Source organism: Gasterosteus aculeatus, chromosome 17, assembly GCF_964276395.1.
Source record: "Gasterosteus aculeatus chromosome 17, fGasAcu3.hap1.1, whole genome shotgun sequence".
Taxonomy (NCBI): Eukaryota; Metazoa; Chordata; class Actinopteri; order Perciformes; family Gasterosteidae; genus Gasterosteus; species Gasterosteus aculeatus.
In genome coordinates, this window is record NC_135705.1 from 11907965 (window position 1) to 11927015 (window position 19051).

General features: G+C 46.0%; 1 protein-coding gene across 4 annotated transcripts in view; it reads right to left on the reverse strand.

Annotated features, from left to right (window-relative positions):
• Positions 1–19051, reverse strand: part of srgap2 (SLIT-ROBO Rho GTPase activating protein 2) — a 43834-nt gene that overhangs the window by 4804 nt on the left and 19979 nt on the right. Inside the window, exons 1-19 of one of the 4 annotated variants that reach the window (XM_078092215.1) lie at positions 15903–16088; positions 15070–15262; positions 10255–10417; positions 8603–8665; positions 7329–7544; positions 6854–6982; positions 6360–6581; positions 6114–6215; positions 5813–6010; positions 5631–5715; positions 5145–5172; positions 4870–4900; positions 4200–4260; positions 3892–3969; positions 3657–3791; positions 3465–3570; positions 1637–1861; positions 581–660; positions 46–226 (exon numbers count right to left, since the gene is read on the reverse strand). In XM_078092215.1, the coding sequence (XP_077948341.1) occupies positions 46–226; positions 581–660; positions 1637–1861; positions 3465–3570; positions 3657–3791; positions 3892–3969; positions 4200–4260; positions 4870–4900; positions 5145–5172; positions 5631–5715; positions 5813–6010; positions 6114–6215; positions 6360–6581; positions 6854–6982; positions 7329–7544; positions 8603–8665; positions 10255–10417; positions 15070–15262; positions 15903–15948 (2342 nt within the window). In that variant the 5' untranslated portion in view covers positions 15949–16088. Of the gene's footprint in view, positions 1–45; positions 245–580; positions 661–1636; positions 1862–3464; positions 3571–3656; positions 3792–3891; positions 3970–4199; positions 4261–4869; positions 4901–5144; positions 5173–5630; positions 5716–5812; positions 6011–6113; positions 6216–6359; positions 6582–6853; positions 6983–7328; positions 7545–8602; positions 8666–10254; positions 10418–15069; positions 15263–15902; positions 16089–19051 lie in introns of those variants that run through there. The other 3 variants (XM_078092214.1, XM_040202890.2, XM_040202888.2) reach the window with 3 other exon arrangements.

Sequence of the window (19051 nt, forward strand, 5' to 3'; positions counted from 1 at the left end):
CAACATATATTCATGTTCTAATCAGTTTTAGAGAACACATCTTACGCTTCTTGGATCGCAATGTACTGGTGGGGCACCAGTCCATCCACTCCGTTATGTCGTCCCTCCCACCAGTCGTCAGAAGCTCGCTGGTAAAGCATCAGAGATGCTCCCTTCCTGAACGATAGCTCCCGACTAGTTCGGCCGGAGAAGTCGAACCGGGCGATGGCTTCGAACGGGTCGGACTCTGAAACAGCCAAGGAGCCTGAGATTCAGAGGACGGTGGACCGACACAGGAAGTGGACGGAGAAGCAGGAGGCAGCGACAAATGAGTGAGAGAGAGGTGGAAGAGAAGGGAAGGCCAGATTAGTGCATAGCAAGTTAGTGTTGCTGTGGTTTGGTGAATGCACAAATGTTAGCTGAGCAGCAACAAAGCAGCGTAATAAACATGTTACTGGGAGAAGAATGTGGGCTGGATTAAAGGAACTGTTGAGAAAAGTAAGATCAGATTTCATAAACTGGTGGCAAGAGTAGACTGCCTTCATTGAGTACAGTATAAAAAATACATTTATTCAAGTGAGTGTGTGTGTGTTTTATGCACCATCTTCGCTGTTGCGGGTGACACAAGCGGTGTCGGGCGCAGGCTCCTCCACAATGGGGGGCTCACAGTGTGGACTGTCACTGAAGTGGACACAGAGAGCACATGAGGTTAGAGGACACCACGATAACAGTTTCAGACTGACGATGTGTTGATGACTCACATCCTGACTTCATGCTCGCACTGCATGAACCACGGCAGTACTTTTTGTCAGGATTATAACCATGCTGTAAACTTGTACACTTCTAATCTTTACCAATGCGTATTTGAGATTGAAATAAAGGCCAGGTTTGAAGATGGATGGCACAGTAAGTGGGGAAGGAGCCCTTTAGCTTTATACCCTTGCTCCAGTTTGGCACAGCGGCTGATATGATCTTATTGCAACATGGTCTGCTCAGCATTAGCTGTTTTGATCTATTCTGTTCTCGTCACCTGAGAATGAGCCATATATATCTCACAGGGAGCGGTCCCGCTCGTCACAGTGTCCGCCATGTTTCTACACCTAAAACCAAACCTCGCTCTAGAAGGAGCCTTTTGCATTTTGACGTTACCCGAGGACCACCATAGTTATCCCAACGCTTGGAAAGGGAGAGGTTAATAGAGGGGTATTTAGGTGGATGCAATCTACAACCGTACCACTAAATGCCCCCCTTAATCCTACACAATGCTCCTTTAAAAGTTGCCAATTGACGTTATAATGAAACTACAAAAAGACTAGTGCGATAATATCTTGCAGTCTACACATTGTACACTAGCAACGGAGAGCTGCTTGTCCAGTGTAACTAACAGTCTAAACAACTCCAATGACTCATAATAACTGGTACTGAGGCTTGTTGTTACAGGAAAATTGTCCCTTGTGTGCATTCTGGTAAGTGAGTGGGATTGCGTGCACGCTGTGCTCTCCCAGGCTGATGTGGTCAGGCGGCACTTTAATCTCCTGTGTGATGGAGGGTAAGCTGATCCTCGTGGCCCCCCGGCCTCGGAGAAGGGAAGACAAGTTGAGCCCCCGCCCCCCCGCCCACCCTCCTACTAGCCTTAACTTCTCCCAACTCTCCTCACCAGAAGTCATCTCCAGCTCCAGGAATGATGTAGATGGGGCCCTGCAGCTCCTGCACCTTGGGAAAGATGGTGTCATGGTGGATGATGATGGTCTTAATGAGCTCATTGACGTGGGCCTGGCAGGAGACCTGGTCGTTGCCCTCTGGGACAGACATCAGGGTGGGGCCGAAACAGATGGCCAGGTTGTATGGGTCCATCATGTTGTCGTCGCTGTACTGGGACAGGCTGTGCAGGAGGCCAAGCAGAGGCATTCAGAGACGGCATCAACATATAATATACACAAAGCAGACTATGCCCACAAGCAACCGGGACTCGTCATTTACAGACGTCATCGCCCGCTTCCCGTGAACAAGCTGTGCATGCATATTGCCACATGTCGGACTGCATAAGGTCCAACGGTAAACTTTCCCCAAAGCCTGCGTCAATACACCACCTCATTTGTTCACTGTGGTGAGGATCTGATGATGATGTGTGTGTTTGAGTGTGTCAGAAGAAGCATGAGCACTGAGCTGACCCTAAATCACTTCAGGAAAAGAAGAAGCTCGCCTTCGGTCTCCACTCTGTTTACCCAGGAGTCTCACATTTCAGGTTCCCCCACATCCCTTTTCTTTTTCTCTTTCGCTTCCTTATGCTTTGCCTTGACTACAATGCTGTGTAGGCTCGGTCTGTATCGTGTGTCGCCAGGTTTTGCGTGTGTCTCAAATTGATCTTCCATATGTATTGGGTAACAGCATATACTCAACAGATACAGTACCAAACAAAGTAAACAGGCAGAAAATCTTAAACAAGATTACATTTGGTGTGAACTACTACTGAAAAGCACCAATAGCTGAAGGTATGTTAACAGCCTTTACTCATAAGTCTCCCTCATCACAGATAGTCTGCGCTCGTCTTTCAAAGAGCTTGGTTTCTGGGTGTGCATATAGAGAAACTGTATGCAATGGGCTTCACAAATAAACTTAAAGTGGAAATACTGAGGAATGACGAGGCAGAAATGGACTTTGCACATTGGACTTTCATTAGGCTCGAGACCTGACTTCCCACAGAAGGTTATAGGATGTTTAGTTTGTTGAGAGGAGGCCAAATAAAAAGGTCTTTTAACCTCAATCTGGTTTATGGAGCTATTGCGTGTGTATAGGCAATTTTTAGCAGACCACACTGGCCTTATTCATTTTGTAGACTAATCAGCAGTTAAAAAGGCAACTATATATTGATCACAGTAAAACACTTGTGACAAGCACCACTCGTTATACATTGACTTTTGGTTTGAGGCCTACAGTGAGGCCAAATGTTTGGTCGTTGTAGCAGTTTCCGGACCATTGGGACACATTCTCAGGAAATGAACTACGATATAAACAAACCAAAGTAGATCATTGCATTGAGGCCTATGTCAATATTCTTCAAAAGTTCAAATTGAATAAATTCCACATACAATCGCACAAAGCCTGAAGCATTTTGCATCAGGCTTCATCTGGTTTTTAGCATCTCTGAATACTGTATCCATGTCATAAGGTGTCATGACAAACACTTCAACTATTACTCATCTACAGTCACAATCCAAAATCAGAGAGACAGCCCTGCTCCTAAGCCGGTTCACTTAATACCAAAATGGTCTCAAGATACCGATCTAAAACAAAAGAAAACGATTTTCAATCAACATTAACCATCAAAAACCTTAGCTTACGTTAGAGTCAGAATGACTCAATTTGATGTAATACATCCCAGAAAGTAGCTTTATCTTTTTTTCTGATGAAACAACCACAATGTTTTTTTATGTATCCCATTAGTTTATTGTAGTGTCTTGGTGCTTGTGTGTCCTGCTACTCACTGGTTGAGGAAGCCGAACAGGTATCTCATAATGATGAGTGTTTTGCTCAGCAGAGATTGCAGAACTTTCTTAATGTGCACTGCTCGCTCCTGAAGGCTTTCCATTGCTGGGAAACAAAAGAAAAAACAGTCACTACAAATAGGAAATGACTCACACAATCAAGCAACCTATATTAAAGGACAAGAGACTTACAAACACAGGATATGAGGTCATGGAAGACTTCCTTTGGGAAGAGGGCGTGGTCCAGTCCTCTAAAGTAGAGCTTCAGGACGCCGGCAATGGAGTCCATGTCATGGTCATTCTGGTCCCCTGCAAGGGGGTCCTCACCTACATACGGACAGGAAGACAAAGAGAAGATGGAGTGGTAGAAAAAAGATAAAGCACTGGACAAACTCCAGTCCAACTTTATCCAAAATGACAGCCATACCTCGCTCAAAGGCATTCTTGATGTCATTGACTTCCACCTGAGAACCTGACACCCTGAAGATGCCCTCATGCTGCAGACCTTCAGAAACATAAACACACACTGGTGCTTAAATCTAGTCCTTTTTTTCATATTTCAGGATTTCATTGTTTGCTGCCGTTTGCATTTTCAGTTCCAAGCCGAGAAATTCTGAAAAAGGTCCCACATTCATTTGATCCAGAACCACTCACACCTGGCCTCACAATGCAACCAATCAGTGCACAGGGAAAGCTGCTGCTAAACCTATCACTTCACTGGAGAATTTCACTCACCATGGCGACTGATGAAGCGGATGCAGCTCTCGACCATCAGAGGAATAGCCTCACCGGACTCCTGAAATAGGGGAAGATGAATTACTCCAGATAAAGGAACACAAGACAGGAGACCGTTGTGGAAATAATGCACATCTTGTCGGAAGGATCTGCGCACACATGTCTGCACATGCATTGGTGCGCACACATTTACGTATGCCAGGAGAGGGTGGGCAGGGCAGCTGTTGCTAGGAGACAGCGCTTTTTCCTTTTCCCTTTGTTTGTTTGGGGTTTAGAGAAATCTCTGGGATGTAAGGCTGGGGATGGTATTTTGTCTGATTTATGAGACCATTGTAATGTGAACCTCATTGGGATCTTAATATCTTAAACCTATCTTTGAAAACAAACGATTGATTTTTGCGTACTGAGAGCTGGTGGCCAAAACACAAGCTACCCACAAGGGGGAGCCGCAAACATGAGATTAATCAAAGGAGGGTTACAGCAGGCTAAAGGGATTCAACTGTGGATACAAATCTAAATATCTGAGTATTGTTGTAGAGTATTGTCCACCTGTCGGTGGGGGATAGTGTGAGAAAACACGTGGCTCGCTTAAATCACAGCCACAGCGGCTCGAACTGAGAAGCCAACGGACACTAAGAAACAAAGATACACACTTATGACAGATAATCACCTGCTTCCGTACCGCAGAGTTTCTTCGTCCACTACACAGAGGGAGAGAGAAAGAGAAACAGCACTCTGTCATTATGTCCTGAAAGAAAGACTATTTATACTCTGAAACTCTGGTAACACTTTATTTGCATACACAGACACATTTGCACATGTGTTGAAAATATCTATAAACAGTGACAGGGAAAATAATACTCCTGGCTGCCAAGAAATCAAGCATAAACACTGCTACGGTATATGCGTGTGTGCGCGCATATTTCCTTCCTTCACCACACCTACCTGGCAAGGCAACAGTCAGTCTTCTGACCTAAAGGGGAGGGAAACAGGAAGAGGGGGAGGGGAGAGCAAGAGATATAGACAGTTATAGGAAAAGCAGGACACATGAGGAAATTCAGATTCAGATGGACTGAAACTAACTTCCTACAGCTCTTGCAAGTTTGCACAAGCACTTTTAAGCAGACGTGTTTCTGCAAGGTTGTGGAAATGTAGACACATTTGGCCCTAAGAAACCCCCCTCCACACACACACAGCTGCATCAACATATGGTCACTGTCACCTCCACTCACTCACTCGCACATATATAGCTTGGGATTATTAGATAAACAACCCCCCCTGCTTCAATGCATGTGGCCTGATGGGTCCCATGAAACCACTCATGTGCCCCCTATTCCGCCTCAGGACACCAAGCCTTCCCCAGTAGGACACACAGGGTACACAAGGACGATGTCTAAAAGGTATGAAGGACGCTATGACGGGCCCACTCACTCTCTCCCATGGTCTTTTCAATAAGGTCATGCTTGGCCTCCAGCTTGGTGATAAGGTTCCTGCCTTCCAGAAACTCTTTCAGCTTCTACAACACACAAAAGACACACAGGGGAGTTACACAATATGTGCCAATTATTCTCAAGTATCAGGACAAATCCTTGATGACCACAACCAGTGCTGACCGTGAAGTAAAACTGCTCCGTCTCCTGCTGATTGGCCCGTCGTTTGGCCAGGCTGGGCTTACTGAGATAGGATTCACTGAAAGTGGACTTGACTGACTCCATGCTGTTGCTGTGGTGGAAGCACTCAGACACGTCGTAGTCCTCCACCGTCACCATTTCTTGGATGTTGGCTATAGTGGCCTCCATGGTTTTCTTCACCTGAGTGTCACACACAAGTGAACACAATGAAGAAAATGCTGAGATTAACAAACAAAGCTGAGAGGGGTGAAAGAGGAATTTGTGTCATTAGAGGATGTCTGACCTCTTCATTCTCAATCTTGAGTGTGGAGAGACGGGACTGCAGCTGCTGACACCTCTGGAGCAGCTCGCTTTCCAGCGGCTGCTGTGCACACACTACTCCCATCTAAAAGGACAGAACACAGCGGCGGCCAGTGGGGCGGTTAACAGAGACAAGCACTGCGGTGCTCCGACTAAAGCTTCAACACAAGGTGTTGATCCCTGGAGAACATCACGCCTAATAAGAACGACTTCAGCTGTGGAACTGTACCGTGTCTCCCATGTGAGACTGGAAGTCAAAGCGAGTAGGGGGGCAGAAGACGTTGTTGTAGGTCTCCATCAGTTTCTGTTTGTCCCCGTTGGCCTCCAGACTCTCCGCAGCTCCCTCCAGCGTCTCAAGACCGGAGTGTTTAGACATCTCTACGTTCTGCTCTGCAGATAGGTAGGTCCTCAGTGCGCGGTGCAGGCTAGCATGGTAACCTAGGTCACAGCACTGACATACACACAGAAAAAAGTATATAAACACACATGCAAACACTGTTTCAAATCAAAAAGGACAAATAGAAATCACGTCAGTGTACAACACCACTCTGAAGTGAGGAGTGTTAGGAGGCAAAGCGACAAAGGGGGGAAAAGATGCACGCAAGCACTGAAGCTAATGTGAAGAGACTGACCGAGGGGCCGCCACCAGCTGGGGCATAGGGACAGAGGGACACACACACACACACTCTGTCTCACAGGGTAATATGGTGTGTTTATACTCACATCAATGATGTCGGAGAGGTCGTGGATGTAATATTTGAAGACACAGCTGTTGGTGGCCTCGAGAGCTAGCAGGTACTCATTCCTGGCCTTGATGGCCTTCAGCTTGTTCTCTGTGTACTTTGCTTGTCTCTGATGAAAGAAAGACCAAAAGAGAGGTTGTAAAGGAGAGAATGAAAGAAAACAGGCAGGGAGAAGGGTAAATCAAATTGAGAGAGGGAAGTAATACTTGGTGATGGAGTGAAATCCCCCTCAGTATAGATTATAGATAATAAGAAGTGGTGAACCATGTTGCCGTGACAGCCCCAGCTGTAGTAGACACGGTTAGCAATAAGCCAGTCCGGCACTCATAAATCATTCACGAGACACACATTTAAAGGCCTGTGTGACAACCGGTGGAGTGCTCTGAAACAGATTTCCTCCCTGTATGCGCAGCACACCCTTTTCCCCTCCCCCGGCAGGTCCCACCCCCACTCACTTTCTCCTTCATCTTCTCAATTTTCTTGACACTGGAGCGTCGGACGGGCTTCTCGTCGGTCTTGATGCTGGCCAAGGTGTCGGGGGAGCGCGGCGTCTGCCGGTCATCCTGTCGACCAGAGCGTCCCATCTGCTTCTCCTCCTGCTTCTCCGCGTCTTTCAGCTTGGACTCTGCGTTGATGCTGTCTGTGTTGTACATGTGGTACGTCTTCATCACCTGGGGACAAGGGCAAACGCACATGGTCATGTGAGCTTGCGCCACCATGTCTCCTACTGTGGTTTTAGGCTGTTGATGAATAGCGGGATTATGCCAGTCCGCATAACGGGAACACCACTGATGCTGAACATACAAAACCCCCCACAACATGCAGACAGAAAGTTTGTTTTTTGTCACCAACATCTAAATTTATTGCAGTGAATGAGTCACACGACCAGCTTCTGCTCTTCCTCGCTGCTGTCCCTGGAGATGGTGGTACGGGTTTGACATAGAAAGTCAAACACACGAAGCGTGTGCAGGGTCAGCCTTATTCCAGCGACCACTGCCGCAGCAGTCATTACACAGCTCTAACCCTCCCACAACGCTGCACCCAGTAGTCGGTGTATCAGTATGCATGTGCGCGTCACTCAAACCAGATCTATTTCTATTTCTTACTATATACTATGATTACAGTGTAAGACCAGCTTTTTATTGGCTGAGCTGAGAGCCGCTGCTTGCTGCTCAGAGATGTGCTGCGGGAGGAAACTGCCCACACACACACACGCACGCACGCACGCACACACACACACACACTTATTGCCTCAGTCCTTTTGGCAAAACCATGGACATTTGTGACCAAATGCTATGGTGAGGAGACCCATTCAATTTAATTCATTTTATTTTGTATAGCACAAAATCGCAAATTCGCCTCAGAGGGCTTTACAGTCTGTACACATACGACATCCTCTGTCCCGAAACCCACCATCGCCACCAAAACAACTGTGATGTTGTTATTGTTGTAGGGATGTTCACAGTAGCAGGATTACAGTGTATACTTTCATTCTGCAAGAAAAGTCTACCAACAGGAGTCTACAGCCACACTATTGGCTCTGTCGAGCTTGATGTTTGCTTGGCTTCATCCCCTGTGGACCATGAATGTTCTATACAACATAGCGCCATCCGTTAGATAAAGACATTGTGATTGTTCAATCTGGACCAAAGTGGTGGACAGACTGAAAAATACCTTTCCCAAGAGCCAAGCCACATTCTGTGATGGCAATGTCGGTCTGTTTTCTTACCGTGTAAAGTTCATTAAGAACTTTCATAAGGTCTTCTTGCAGCTGTACGCCAACCTCTTTGCTCTGAAGGGACACAGAAAAAAGACTGATTAATGTGGCTCAGCATCAGTACTTACCAACCAATGACCTTCATACCAGCACAGTCATAAGGTCAACCAACTCATCATCAATCAAGACTAGATTATCTGGTAATGCGATGCAGAGGAGTCACAAGTCCAGATAGATGAGCAAGGCAGTAACGGACTGTGGAAGTGAATGCATGTAGACTTTAAGGTTGGAGATAAATATCTGTATATGCTGCCGGGGGGAAAAAGACAGGAGAGCCAATGGTTTAACAAAAAGAGACAAAAGAGGGAGAACAAGGAGACTGGGAGTAAGAAAGCCACTGGCCTTCCCCAGACGGGACGGCCGAGAGCCAAAAGTGACCGATGACATCATGGCAACCCACAGATCAAAAGACTCCACACACATGTACACAAATACGCAACTGTTTGCACAGCTCCTCCTAAACCTTTGAAAGGACACCATTCAGACCTGGTTAGAACAATGAAGCAAAGAGAGGCCTAGACAAGCTACAAAAGGAGCCTTATGTGTGCACAGATTCAGACACAAACACAACTGACTTTAAAAAGCAAGCCATCAGACTGTCAAACAAAAAAGAAAAGTTTAGTTTGCCTTTAGTTTGGAAGAGGGCCCAAAACAGAGATGCAGGGGGGATGCAAGGATGAACCAGTTACAAAGCTGAAAGGTGTTAGGATCGATGGATGGGAGGGAACATGTTGACAAGATGATGGAGAGAATGGGAGGGTTGTGCAGAAAAAGTGGACGGGAGAATTACAGAGAGCAGAAAGGTCAGGAAGCGAGTGCAGCAGGAAGGATTTAAGGCAGCGTAGCAGACGGAGGAGGTAAAAGGATAACGGAGGTGGTTCCGCCCTAGCTCATTAAAGTGCTGTGGGAGGCTCATAGTAGGTGACAACAAGCCAGACTACAGCCAATCAAACAGCAATCGCCCATGGCCAGGCCCTGCTATCTATCAACTATGCCTGTTGACCTTTGGACTCATCTTGCCTTTGACCGCCCGTCTGCCTCAGGAAAAAAAAACGGAAACTAACATGCTTCCTTGTCCCCCGATGTCTGGGGTCCGGGTTGTTTTTGACGGATGGAAGCAACCCTTGTGCCAAACAACTAATAGCACATGACTTGACCGAGAGTGAAAAAAAAACAACTACCGTTTGGAACATTCAGAGCGGGCCAATAACTAAAAAAATATTTGCTTGTATTGTTGTCGAGAACCGTTCCTCGCTCGTTGACCCTGGGAAAGTGAAGAAGAGTTTGCTTGTCATGTTAGCAGCTGCATGAAAAGGTGGTGTGGAAGTCGTGCTCCACTCAGTCCATGTGGATCTGAAGCCCTGCCCCTACAGCTGCGAAGAGCACTATGGCTCGTTTCTTCAACATTTATTAATATGGAGCACACCGCTGGGGGAAATTGCGGGAACTTGCACACGGCTCTGCCCTCCCCCCCTTGTAAAACTCCCACGGACTGTGAACTACATCAGATCAACAGTTCCCAAGGACATACAAAGGTAGGGATAGAGATTCACGTCTTGACATGAACATGACATGTAGTCAGCTTGTGTTTGAGTGTGCGTTACCTTCTTAAAGAGGCGCCCTGAGTCCTCGCTGATCTGTGCGAAGCGGGGGATGATGTTGTTGAGGTAGAGGTCAGAAAGTGTGGCATGGTCCCGGCTCTCCCTCTTCACCTGAAGCAGCAACAGGTTCCAGCAGTTCACAGGGGATAGAATGCTGTGCTCCTTCCTGCACACACAGAGAAAACATTCAAGGACCTCCAAGCACCTTTTGGGACAGTCTCTTACTACCTGAACTCAATTCAGCCCTCATAATTCTAACTTGAACCACTTAAATTGTACGCACGCGCACGCGCACACGCACACACACACACACACACACACACACACACCAGCCAAAAGGGGGATTCAGCCAGGGTACAAAACCCAGCGGGAAGAGTCAAGACTCCCCAAAAGCACAGCTGTCACAGAGATGAACATAAAGAGAGAGATGTGAAAGAAACACAAAAGGAGAGATACTTAAAAGACTGTCATGATTTCACAAAGAGTCTAATTGCTCAATACTGTTTCATTGTCTCTGTTTCAAGTACACATTAAGCCATTACACAAATGCAAGGCTGTCAATGTTCTGCTTACAACGACAACACAACTGTTTAGAGTGTCTGCACACACTGTGGCTGTGTGCGTCTGTGAATGTGTGTGTGCAGTATGAGTTATGGATGATCCACGGATGATATATTGGGTAAAATGGATTATAAGTGAGTGTAAGTGGATGAAAGAAGGTCTTTGTGCCGTTAAGAGCAGCTTTAACTGGATAGAAACTGCCAAGTGCTGCAAGGCATTTACATCACACACACACACACACACACACACACACACACAGATGGGGGTGCAGAAATGTAGAGCAATGACCCAAGCATCCACAAGGTCAGACAGACAGACAGAGAAAGTCTTTCACTGAGGGGTATGTAGTGGGGGGGGGGGGGGGGGGGGGTTGTATGCATTCGTGTGTGTGTGTTTTTGTGTGCATGCGGGGGGAGGTTGGGCCTGATGAGATGAGTCATAGACAATGATGTGATATGTTGGTACGCGCTGTCTCTGGTCAGATGACCAACTGAGAGCAATAACAACAACAACACACACACACACACACACACACACACACACACACACACACACACACACACACAAGAAAGCCCTAACAATGAGTACTATGCTAAACTTGAGCAAAGCTCATGTGGACAGACGCTTAGTTGCTTCATTTAATGCTATAACTTCTCTCTGCTTTCTTCACCCCGTCACACAACTTAATTCTCCACCAAAAAGGCGACCGCAATTCCTCCGCTAAATTCTCCATAAACCGCCCTCTCCGCCTCCATGTGACCCGTCGCCCACAGCCCACCAGTGATCGCCATGGTAATCGTAATGCAGCAAAGGGTTAACATATCGCCGAACACTCTGTGACCCCAAACTAGCGCCAGGTAAACAAACTGAAATGTCACCGGCCCTCCGAAGGTCACGTGGTGCACGCTGGGAACGGAGCCGGTCCTCAGGTCAGGGACTCACGTTGGAGGGGAAATGCTTAATGGTCATTTACGTTCAGGATCAAAATCCTTAGCATTAATCAGGGCATTGGTGCTCCGAGTAAATGGCAGAAGAGGTCCAACTGCTCCGTCAAGGCTGCAGATCAACTTTGACGTTTAGGTCAAGCTCAATTCTAAACAATTTGCTTTATAAATTATGGTTCTGTATGAATATTAGCTCCATTTCCTATTTAAATAGTGTTAAAAAATGAATAAATAAACAGATGAGAGCGGGGTATGTTGTAAGACTTTTTTCAGTGAAAGACAGCGAGAAAAAACGATTTACTCAAATGTTTACTCTTTTATACTTGAGTATGAACTTGAGAAATAGTAGCATGAGCTAATAATTATAATAACTTTGGACATTCACATGTACTCTTGCACAATACTGTGCAAGGAAATACTGACATTGAAAACTCAGATTTACAGTCCATGTGTGATCATATGACCATCGACCCCAATCAGAGCACAAATCCCACATGGAAATAATATGTAGCTGCAACCATGGAGAATATCATCAGTAAAGCTGGGCTAATACTTAGCATAAGGATGGGCTTTGGATCTTGAGTGTGCAACTTGTGAGGGCTTCTCTGTGTGACCAATCAGCCTGTCAGCCCCAAGGCACAGACACACACACACACACACACACACACACACACACACACACACACACACACACACACACATATACACAAAATACGCCTTATCTGTTACCCTCAATCACTGACGAACACATTCTGCCAACGGGATCGACACACAACAACCCTTACACCCCACATTGCTTGGAGCACCATCAACGGTTGCAGTAAGAAGAATTAGCCACAGGCGCGCACACACACACCTACATTCAGACACACAAGATTGCACACATCCAAATGGCTGGAATTCCAGCGTTGTACCCGGACTGAGCAGCAGCAGATACAGGCTGACTGTTAAAACACGCAGATGTTGGATAAATACAAAAGCAAAAGGGCAGTGTGAGGAGAGCAGAAAGATGCAAAGTAAAGCCTGATCACTTACTTAGTTAGTGAATTGTAATTTTTTTATTGCCTTAACACATTTGACAGGATATGACCTGGAGAGAGGTACTGAAGCAGCAGGGGTAGGCGACACGCTCAACCACATATTTTATCCTCTGTCTTTCGCGCTCTCTGCTCCTCTACTTCCCTCCCCCGATATGCAACACAGGGACACACACTGCAACTGTCTCAGTATTGATCGGAGCTAGAGGGCGTGTGTGTTATAAATGAGTGTGTGTGTTGGGGCGGTATATCCTTTTGGTCGGAATTGGGTTTTGTTTAAAGGGCCTTTCGATCTCTATCGATCGCCAAAGCAATAAATGTTTTTGGGAAACTGCGAGATGCCTGAGAAATAAAGAACGAGTACCGTGCAGGGGAAGAGAAAGAGGAAGGTGGCAGTGGAGGTTATGGTGAACAGGAAGTCAGAGAAAGAAGACGTATTATACGGCTAAAAACTAATTAATAAAAAGAAATCAAAGCAGGTATCACAAGACAAAAACATTCTCCTGCTTGTTGAAAAATGAACCAATTCTCTTAATAATGTACCTCGCTAACTGCAGTAAAATAAATGTTAAAATAACAGTACAAGAGATGTTGCAGCTGCACAATTATTGATTTTGGATTTATTTGTTTTGGTGGATGAATTCACATAAAACACTAACAGGATTATCAACTGCCATTTCTGTATGACAAAGATTAGTGGTACGTTCATACCAAAAGTGAAGCGAATTATTCTCGTGAGTAGATTCCATTTAAAGTCAATGCAGATCCAGACGCGTCTGGTCACGAATGAGGCGAATTTTAAACGGGCACCGCGAATGACGAGTAAACTTGCACGTAAAGTAAAGCGGGGCGCAGATTTGCTTTGCTTTTGGTGTGAACGTACTATAAAAACTATCACAATGGATTGTGTTTTGTTCCTAATATAATGTTTGTACTGCTTGTCATTTAGCCAATGTGCCAATTTTTTGCACTTTGGCCCTTGAAAATGCAACACAGCGTGGACGGACGAGGAATGACATCTACTGAAGGTAGATGGTTAATGCAACACCACCATTCTGAAGGGTAAGTAATCATTGATAACGCATAAGCTGTCCTGCAGATCCCGACACGCATGGTGCAGCTACTCGTGTCCCCGCGGGTTGTTTGAAAAACAACGCAGGATTGTAGTAATAGTGTATTAATTACACTGCAGTACTGTGTGTGTGTAAATGATGGGGGGTGGGGGACAAGAGAGAGGAATTGACCTTCTTTGAGGAAAATAATCCCCGTTTGGGCAAGGTTTACACAAGCCAGACAGCAGGACACTGCAAAACTGTCAGAGCACAAAATTTCCACCTGGCCATTTCTGGCAAAATGTACGGCCACACACACACACACACACACACACACACACACACACACACACACACACACACACACACACACACACAAGCATACGCAGACTCACAGGACCTTGGTGATAACAAAACAGAGCATCCTAAAACAGTTCTATGAATCAGCTGGAGTTTTATTATACCAAACAGGGAAGTGAGTGATGAAATTCAGTATTTTCCAGACTGGCACAAGCCAATAGCCCCCTCCCTCCCCCCCCCCCCATTCGTCTTTGTCTGTCTCTACTTCTCTTTTCTCACAAAGGAAACCACTAATCTTGAAAGCCTTTGCACGCTCTTTAAAAGTGCTAAGTTACCATTTTTATTTAGTCTATCTTTTCCTCGTACTTGAAATCTTCTTGTTTTGGTTTTTAATGGCACTTAAAGTAAACTAATAAATCCATAAGCAACATCCTAAAACCCCACTGCCCAGTGTGGTACACAGCGACAATTTTCCGGTGTTCGGCAAAAGTGTTGGAGTGCAGAGTTGAAATCACACTGCAAAAAGTTGATTCAACTCTTACAGAGTCAATTCTACGAAAGAGCTGGAGCATTATCCAGTGTCAAGATTCATTTGCGACACTTAGTAGAGTTAAACCCCGTCTGCTACATGTCCCATATCAAAGTGTCCCTGAACAAGACACCTAACCCCTAATTGCCCCCGAGACTAAAATGTAAAAGTCGCTTTGGTCAGCTAAATTACATGTAATGTATTTAACACTGCGTAGATTTATCTTTGACACTTATTCCGAGTTAACTTGTTAACACTTGATTGATCGTTGAGTGTTGATTTAACACTGACAAGATTGGGACAATATAAACACCAGCTTAGAGTTAAAATTTAAGTCAATTTAACTCTCTGAAATTTTCTGTGTAGTGCCATGTGTGTGTGTGTGAGTCCCATACTTGAGTAGATGGTCCTTGGTGCTGCGGGTCTTGGTGAGGAACCTCTCTGCCAGCTTCTCAAGGTTGCGGCTGTAGTCCACCTCGATCTCTGCCTTCTTCCTGAAGAAGTCCTGCAGGTCCTGCAGCAGCTGCACCCTCAGCTCACACTGCTGGTCCAGACACTTGAGCTGTTCCACCAGCTGGGCACGGATCTCTGTCGGAGGGAAGGTGGGGGGGGGGGGGGGGGGGAGTGGGTTAGTTTTCTTTGTTACAGCTGAATTGGATGAAGCCCGGCTCTGGTTAAGCACCCGGCCATGACGCAGCAGCCTGGAGAAATCCACACCGCAAACCAGACTTTTGTGTATGTCCGTACGCATCTGTAAATTAGTGTGCATGGTCAGTATTTCCTCCTCCACACAAACACACAAAAAGGTCTCCAGAGGCAGTTATCTATCCCAGCTTATCACTTTTCAGTTTCTTCCTCTCCCTCCTCAATGATGCTCACTGGTCCGGCCTCAAATTAATAGAGTGCACTCAGTGCAGACACACTGCAGTAACCACATTAAATCACTGGCTGCACAAAAAGTCCTCTGGAGAGTCCTGCCCACTGCAGCTATAGATTCGGACAAGACAAAGCGTCTCCAGCAACACATGCACGCACACATCGATGGCTTTAGGACGCACGCGCTACGATGGAAATAGGCTGGAACAGCGCTGACAGGTTAATGCTATGCTCTCACAGCCGCCTGCTAACACAGAGCAGGCTGCACATGCATCCTTTTCGGGAACAACACACAAACACAACCGCCGGCCTGTGCAGTCGAAACATGACAGCTTTACCACAGCTGGCCTACCTTTACAACGATGGCTGTAGTAAAAGCGGACAGTTTTGGCTTCCATCCTGGCTTCAGTGCGGCGTCGACTCCTCTTACACGCGTACTCATTTGTTCAAAGACACACAATCAGGCAGCCGGCCATCCGGCCGACAGCGACTGTTGATGCTGCTTTTGTGTTTAACAGCTGAGAGAGCAGTTTGTCGTTACCACAAAGAGAAGTGGGATATCTAAATGTCTCTGTGACCGACCCGCCCCCTCTCTGTCTCCCCACTCCTCCCTTCCTTCCTCTCAAAAACACAGAGCTAAATATTGTGCCGCTAGCCAGCGGCTGTGTCTGCTTGCAGTTGGTCATTCACTGAAAAGACCAGAGCAGAGCAGTTTTGTGGCATCATGACACTATGCCGCAAACAAATAAATGCACACACGCAGTCGGCGCCTTTGCTAATGACCTAGTGCTAAAATCCGCTTTGACAACACATGTTATTGCCTCTTGGTCTGTGTGTGTGTGTTGTAAGTAATGTCCTCATTGCGCAGCGCTGTCAAGGATGGGGAGTGAGTCAGCGTCCCGCCTCTCAAGGCCAACACCAAACCTCGAGACGTTTTGTAAACACCCGACCCGAATACACGCCCCACATGCAACAAATCAAAGTACAAGCTCCAATCAATAAGCAGTGCGTGAGAAGGTAAGAAATCATTAGGTAAATCAGCAGGGGAGCACCTTGGGGATACGTGCAGGAGAAAAGGGGACCGTAGTCACATGCGACTCTGATGTTCGGAGAGCAGCTTTAATGGCGGTAAAATCAATTTAACAGCGAGGCCATGCATTGTGCACCCGAAGCCCCTCGCGGGCCCCTAACTAACATTAGGATGAAGAGGGTGTCTTGCAACACGCTCCATTTATAAGATATAAGGCTGCGTGGCTCAACCAAAGCGACTTCTCCACACTATACTTTGTTGATACTGGCTGTTAAACTGAATTTCCCTGCGAGCTTCTAAAATGTCTTCATCCATCTGGACACCAACGTTGGCCAACAGGAGAGGAGTGTTGGTTGGGATACGGTACGCCTGTTACAGCAAAGAGGAAAGATGGTTGCGGGTCTCCCTTTCCGCCTCGTCCCTCTGCAATGGTCATCATCCTAGTGAGAGGTCGGATGTGAATTGGAATGTGACGCCTACACCCCCCCCCCCCACCAGACAACCCAGTCACTTTTTCCATGCAGATGAGAGCAGGACTTGTAATCTGGGATTCTACTTTACTGATGCTATCCTTTCTCTTCTTCCTCCTCTTTTTCCTTCCCTTTTTGGTGCAGAGAGCTCTTTAGCTCTATCTGTACGAGCCTTGCCCACATACACTTAGTTTACAAGTTCCACCTACACCCTTAAACAAATGCAACAAAATTCATCTGAAGAAGATGGATGGAAATCTTTAAAGCAGTTCTTCCTCTTTTCATTCATAAACAGACTGCACTTACCAACCTATAAAAAGTTGTTCAGTGACGTCTAAGTACACAAATATCACCACGTTCACTCTATACGAGTGATGTGTGAAGAAACCAATAGAGCTTTAAAATAAGACGCCTGTTCAGGAACGTTAGGGTGCAAAAGTGCGCATACAGAGGCCTGACATCCCTAGCGGGTGCTTGACTGGGAGGAAATGTGATGCATAACTAAGGTTTGGACGTCAGAATCTTTTTCACGGTGGAACAGTAAACAAATTGGGCCTTCACAAAAGCAGCGGTGTGCATTTTCATTCATTCACAGGGAGTGTGTGAGTTTACCGAAAGGTCAAACGAGACAACAGGCTCAGCGGACGGTAATCAAAAGGAAATATGACAATGGACCATATCGCTCTTGGATTCACAGTGAATGCAGTGAGATATGTAGAGAGTATGAGACCCAAACAATTGAGAAGGCCTCAAGAAACGTGGAAGTTGCAGTTTTTATTTGTACATCCAATGTGAAATCTGGATGTCATTTAAATAGAAGAGGGGAAATGTGTCTTGGGTGGAGGGGAGCGACATCAATGTTCGAGAACCTATTTATACCGCTATTTTAATGGTATTTTTAACTACAAATATACAAACGTCTGACTGTCTCATATGGATCACTGTTGATTCTCAAGGCCTTTTCTTCTTCATGTTGCGTCTGTTTTCCTTCTTTTATTTCAACCCGGTGACAGGAGCCCCCTGTTGGTTTCTTTTGGCACTGAGTGGAGATGAGGGGGCGGTACCCTGTGATTAATTGCGTGATTGATTACCCCCCATATGCCTGGCTTTCTATGTAGAAACAACGTGAGCATGAAATCTGTCAAACCATTTCACCCAAAGCTGCCCCTCCTCCTTATGCATTATTGACTGGTTTGCTTACTCTGACCCAGAAAGGGGAAGATGAAAATAGAGATAATGATGGATGGAGACAATGTAACCATGCTAGAATGACAGTACCACCGTGGTCAATGCCTGCATGTGATATTTTGCAGTTGACAGACACGCTGCTGCATACAAATGTGTGTTTACTCTAAAAAGGAGAACAAATAAATATAAAAAAAGGAAATGAAGATGCTGCCAAAAGTAAACCCAACCATCCTCCTGACTGAAAGTCACGTTTTCCCTGCAACATTACCTTTAATAGCTGAAGTTAGGACAGCTTTAGGCTGTTTGTTTGAAAGCTGACAGAAGTGCTAGATAGAGGAGTCACACCTACTGCTGCTGGCACTCATTATACCTGAAAACACCCTGGGCTATGGGTTCAACACACACACACACACACACACACACACACACACACACACACACACACACACACACACACACACACAAAATTGAGTCCACGCTGTCACTCTGGAGTGTTTTGACGGCAGCTGTCCAGTCTGTTCTTGGGAGCCCCATCCCTGATCTGTCCTGCTCTGGTTTGTACACACACACTTTCACACACACGTGGCAACGGATAAACAAGTAGACGTGGTGGATGTTCGAGACGAGGCTTGAACTGGCTGGAGCAGGAGGGTACAAACAAGCAACCAACACAGATGACAGGCCGGTTCAGTAAAAATAAAACTCTGATTAATTATGACCTACTTGTATTTTCAAGGTTCTTTGAACATAATACTACAAATATATATTAATGAATACAAACCTCAGTGTGTCCCACACATAGACTAAAATGTG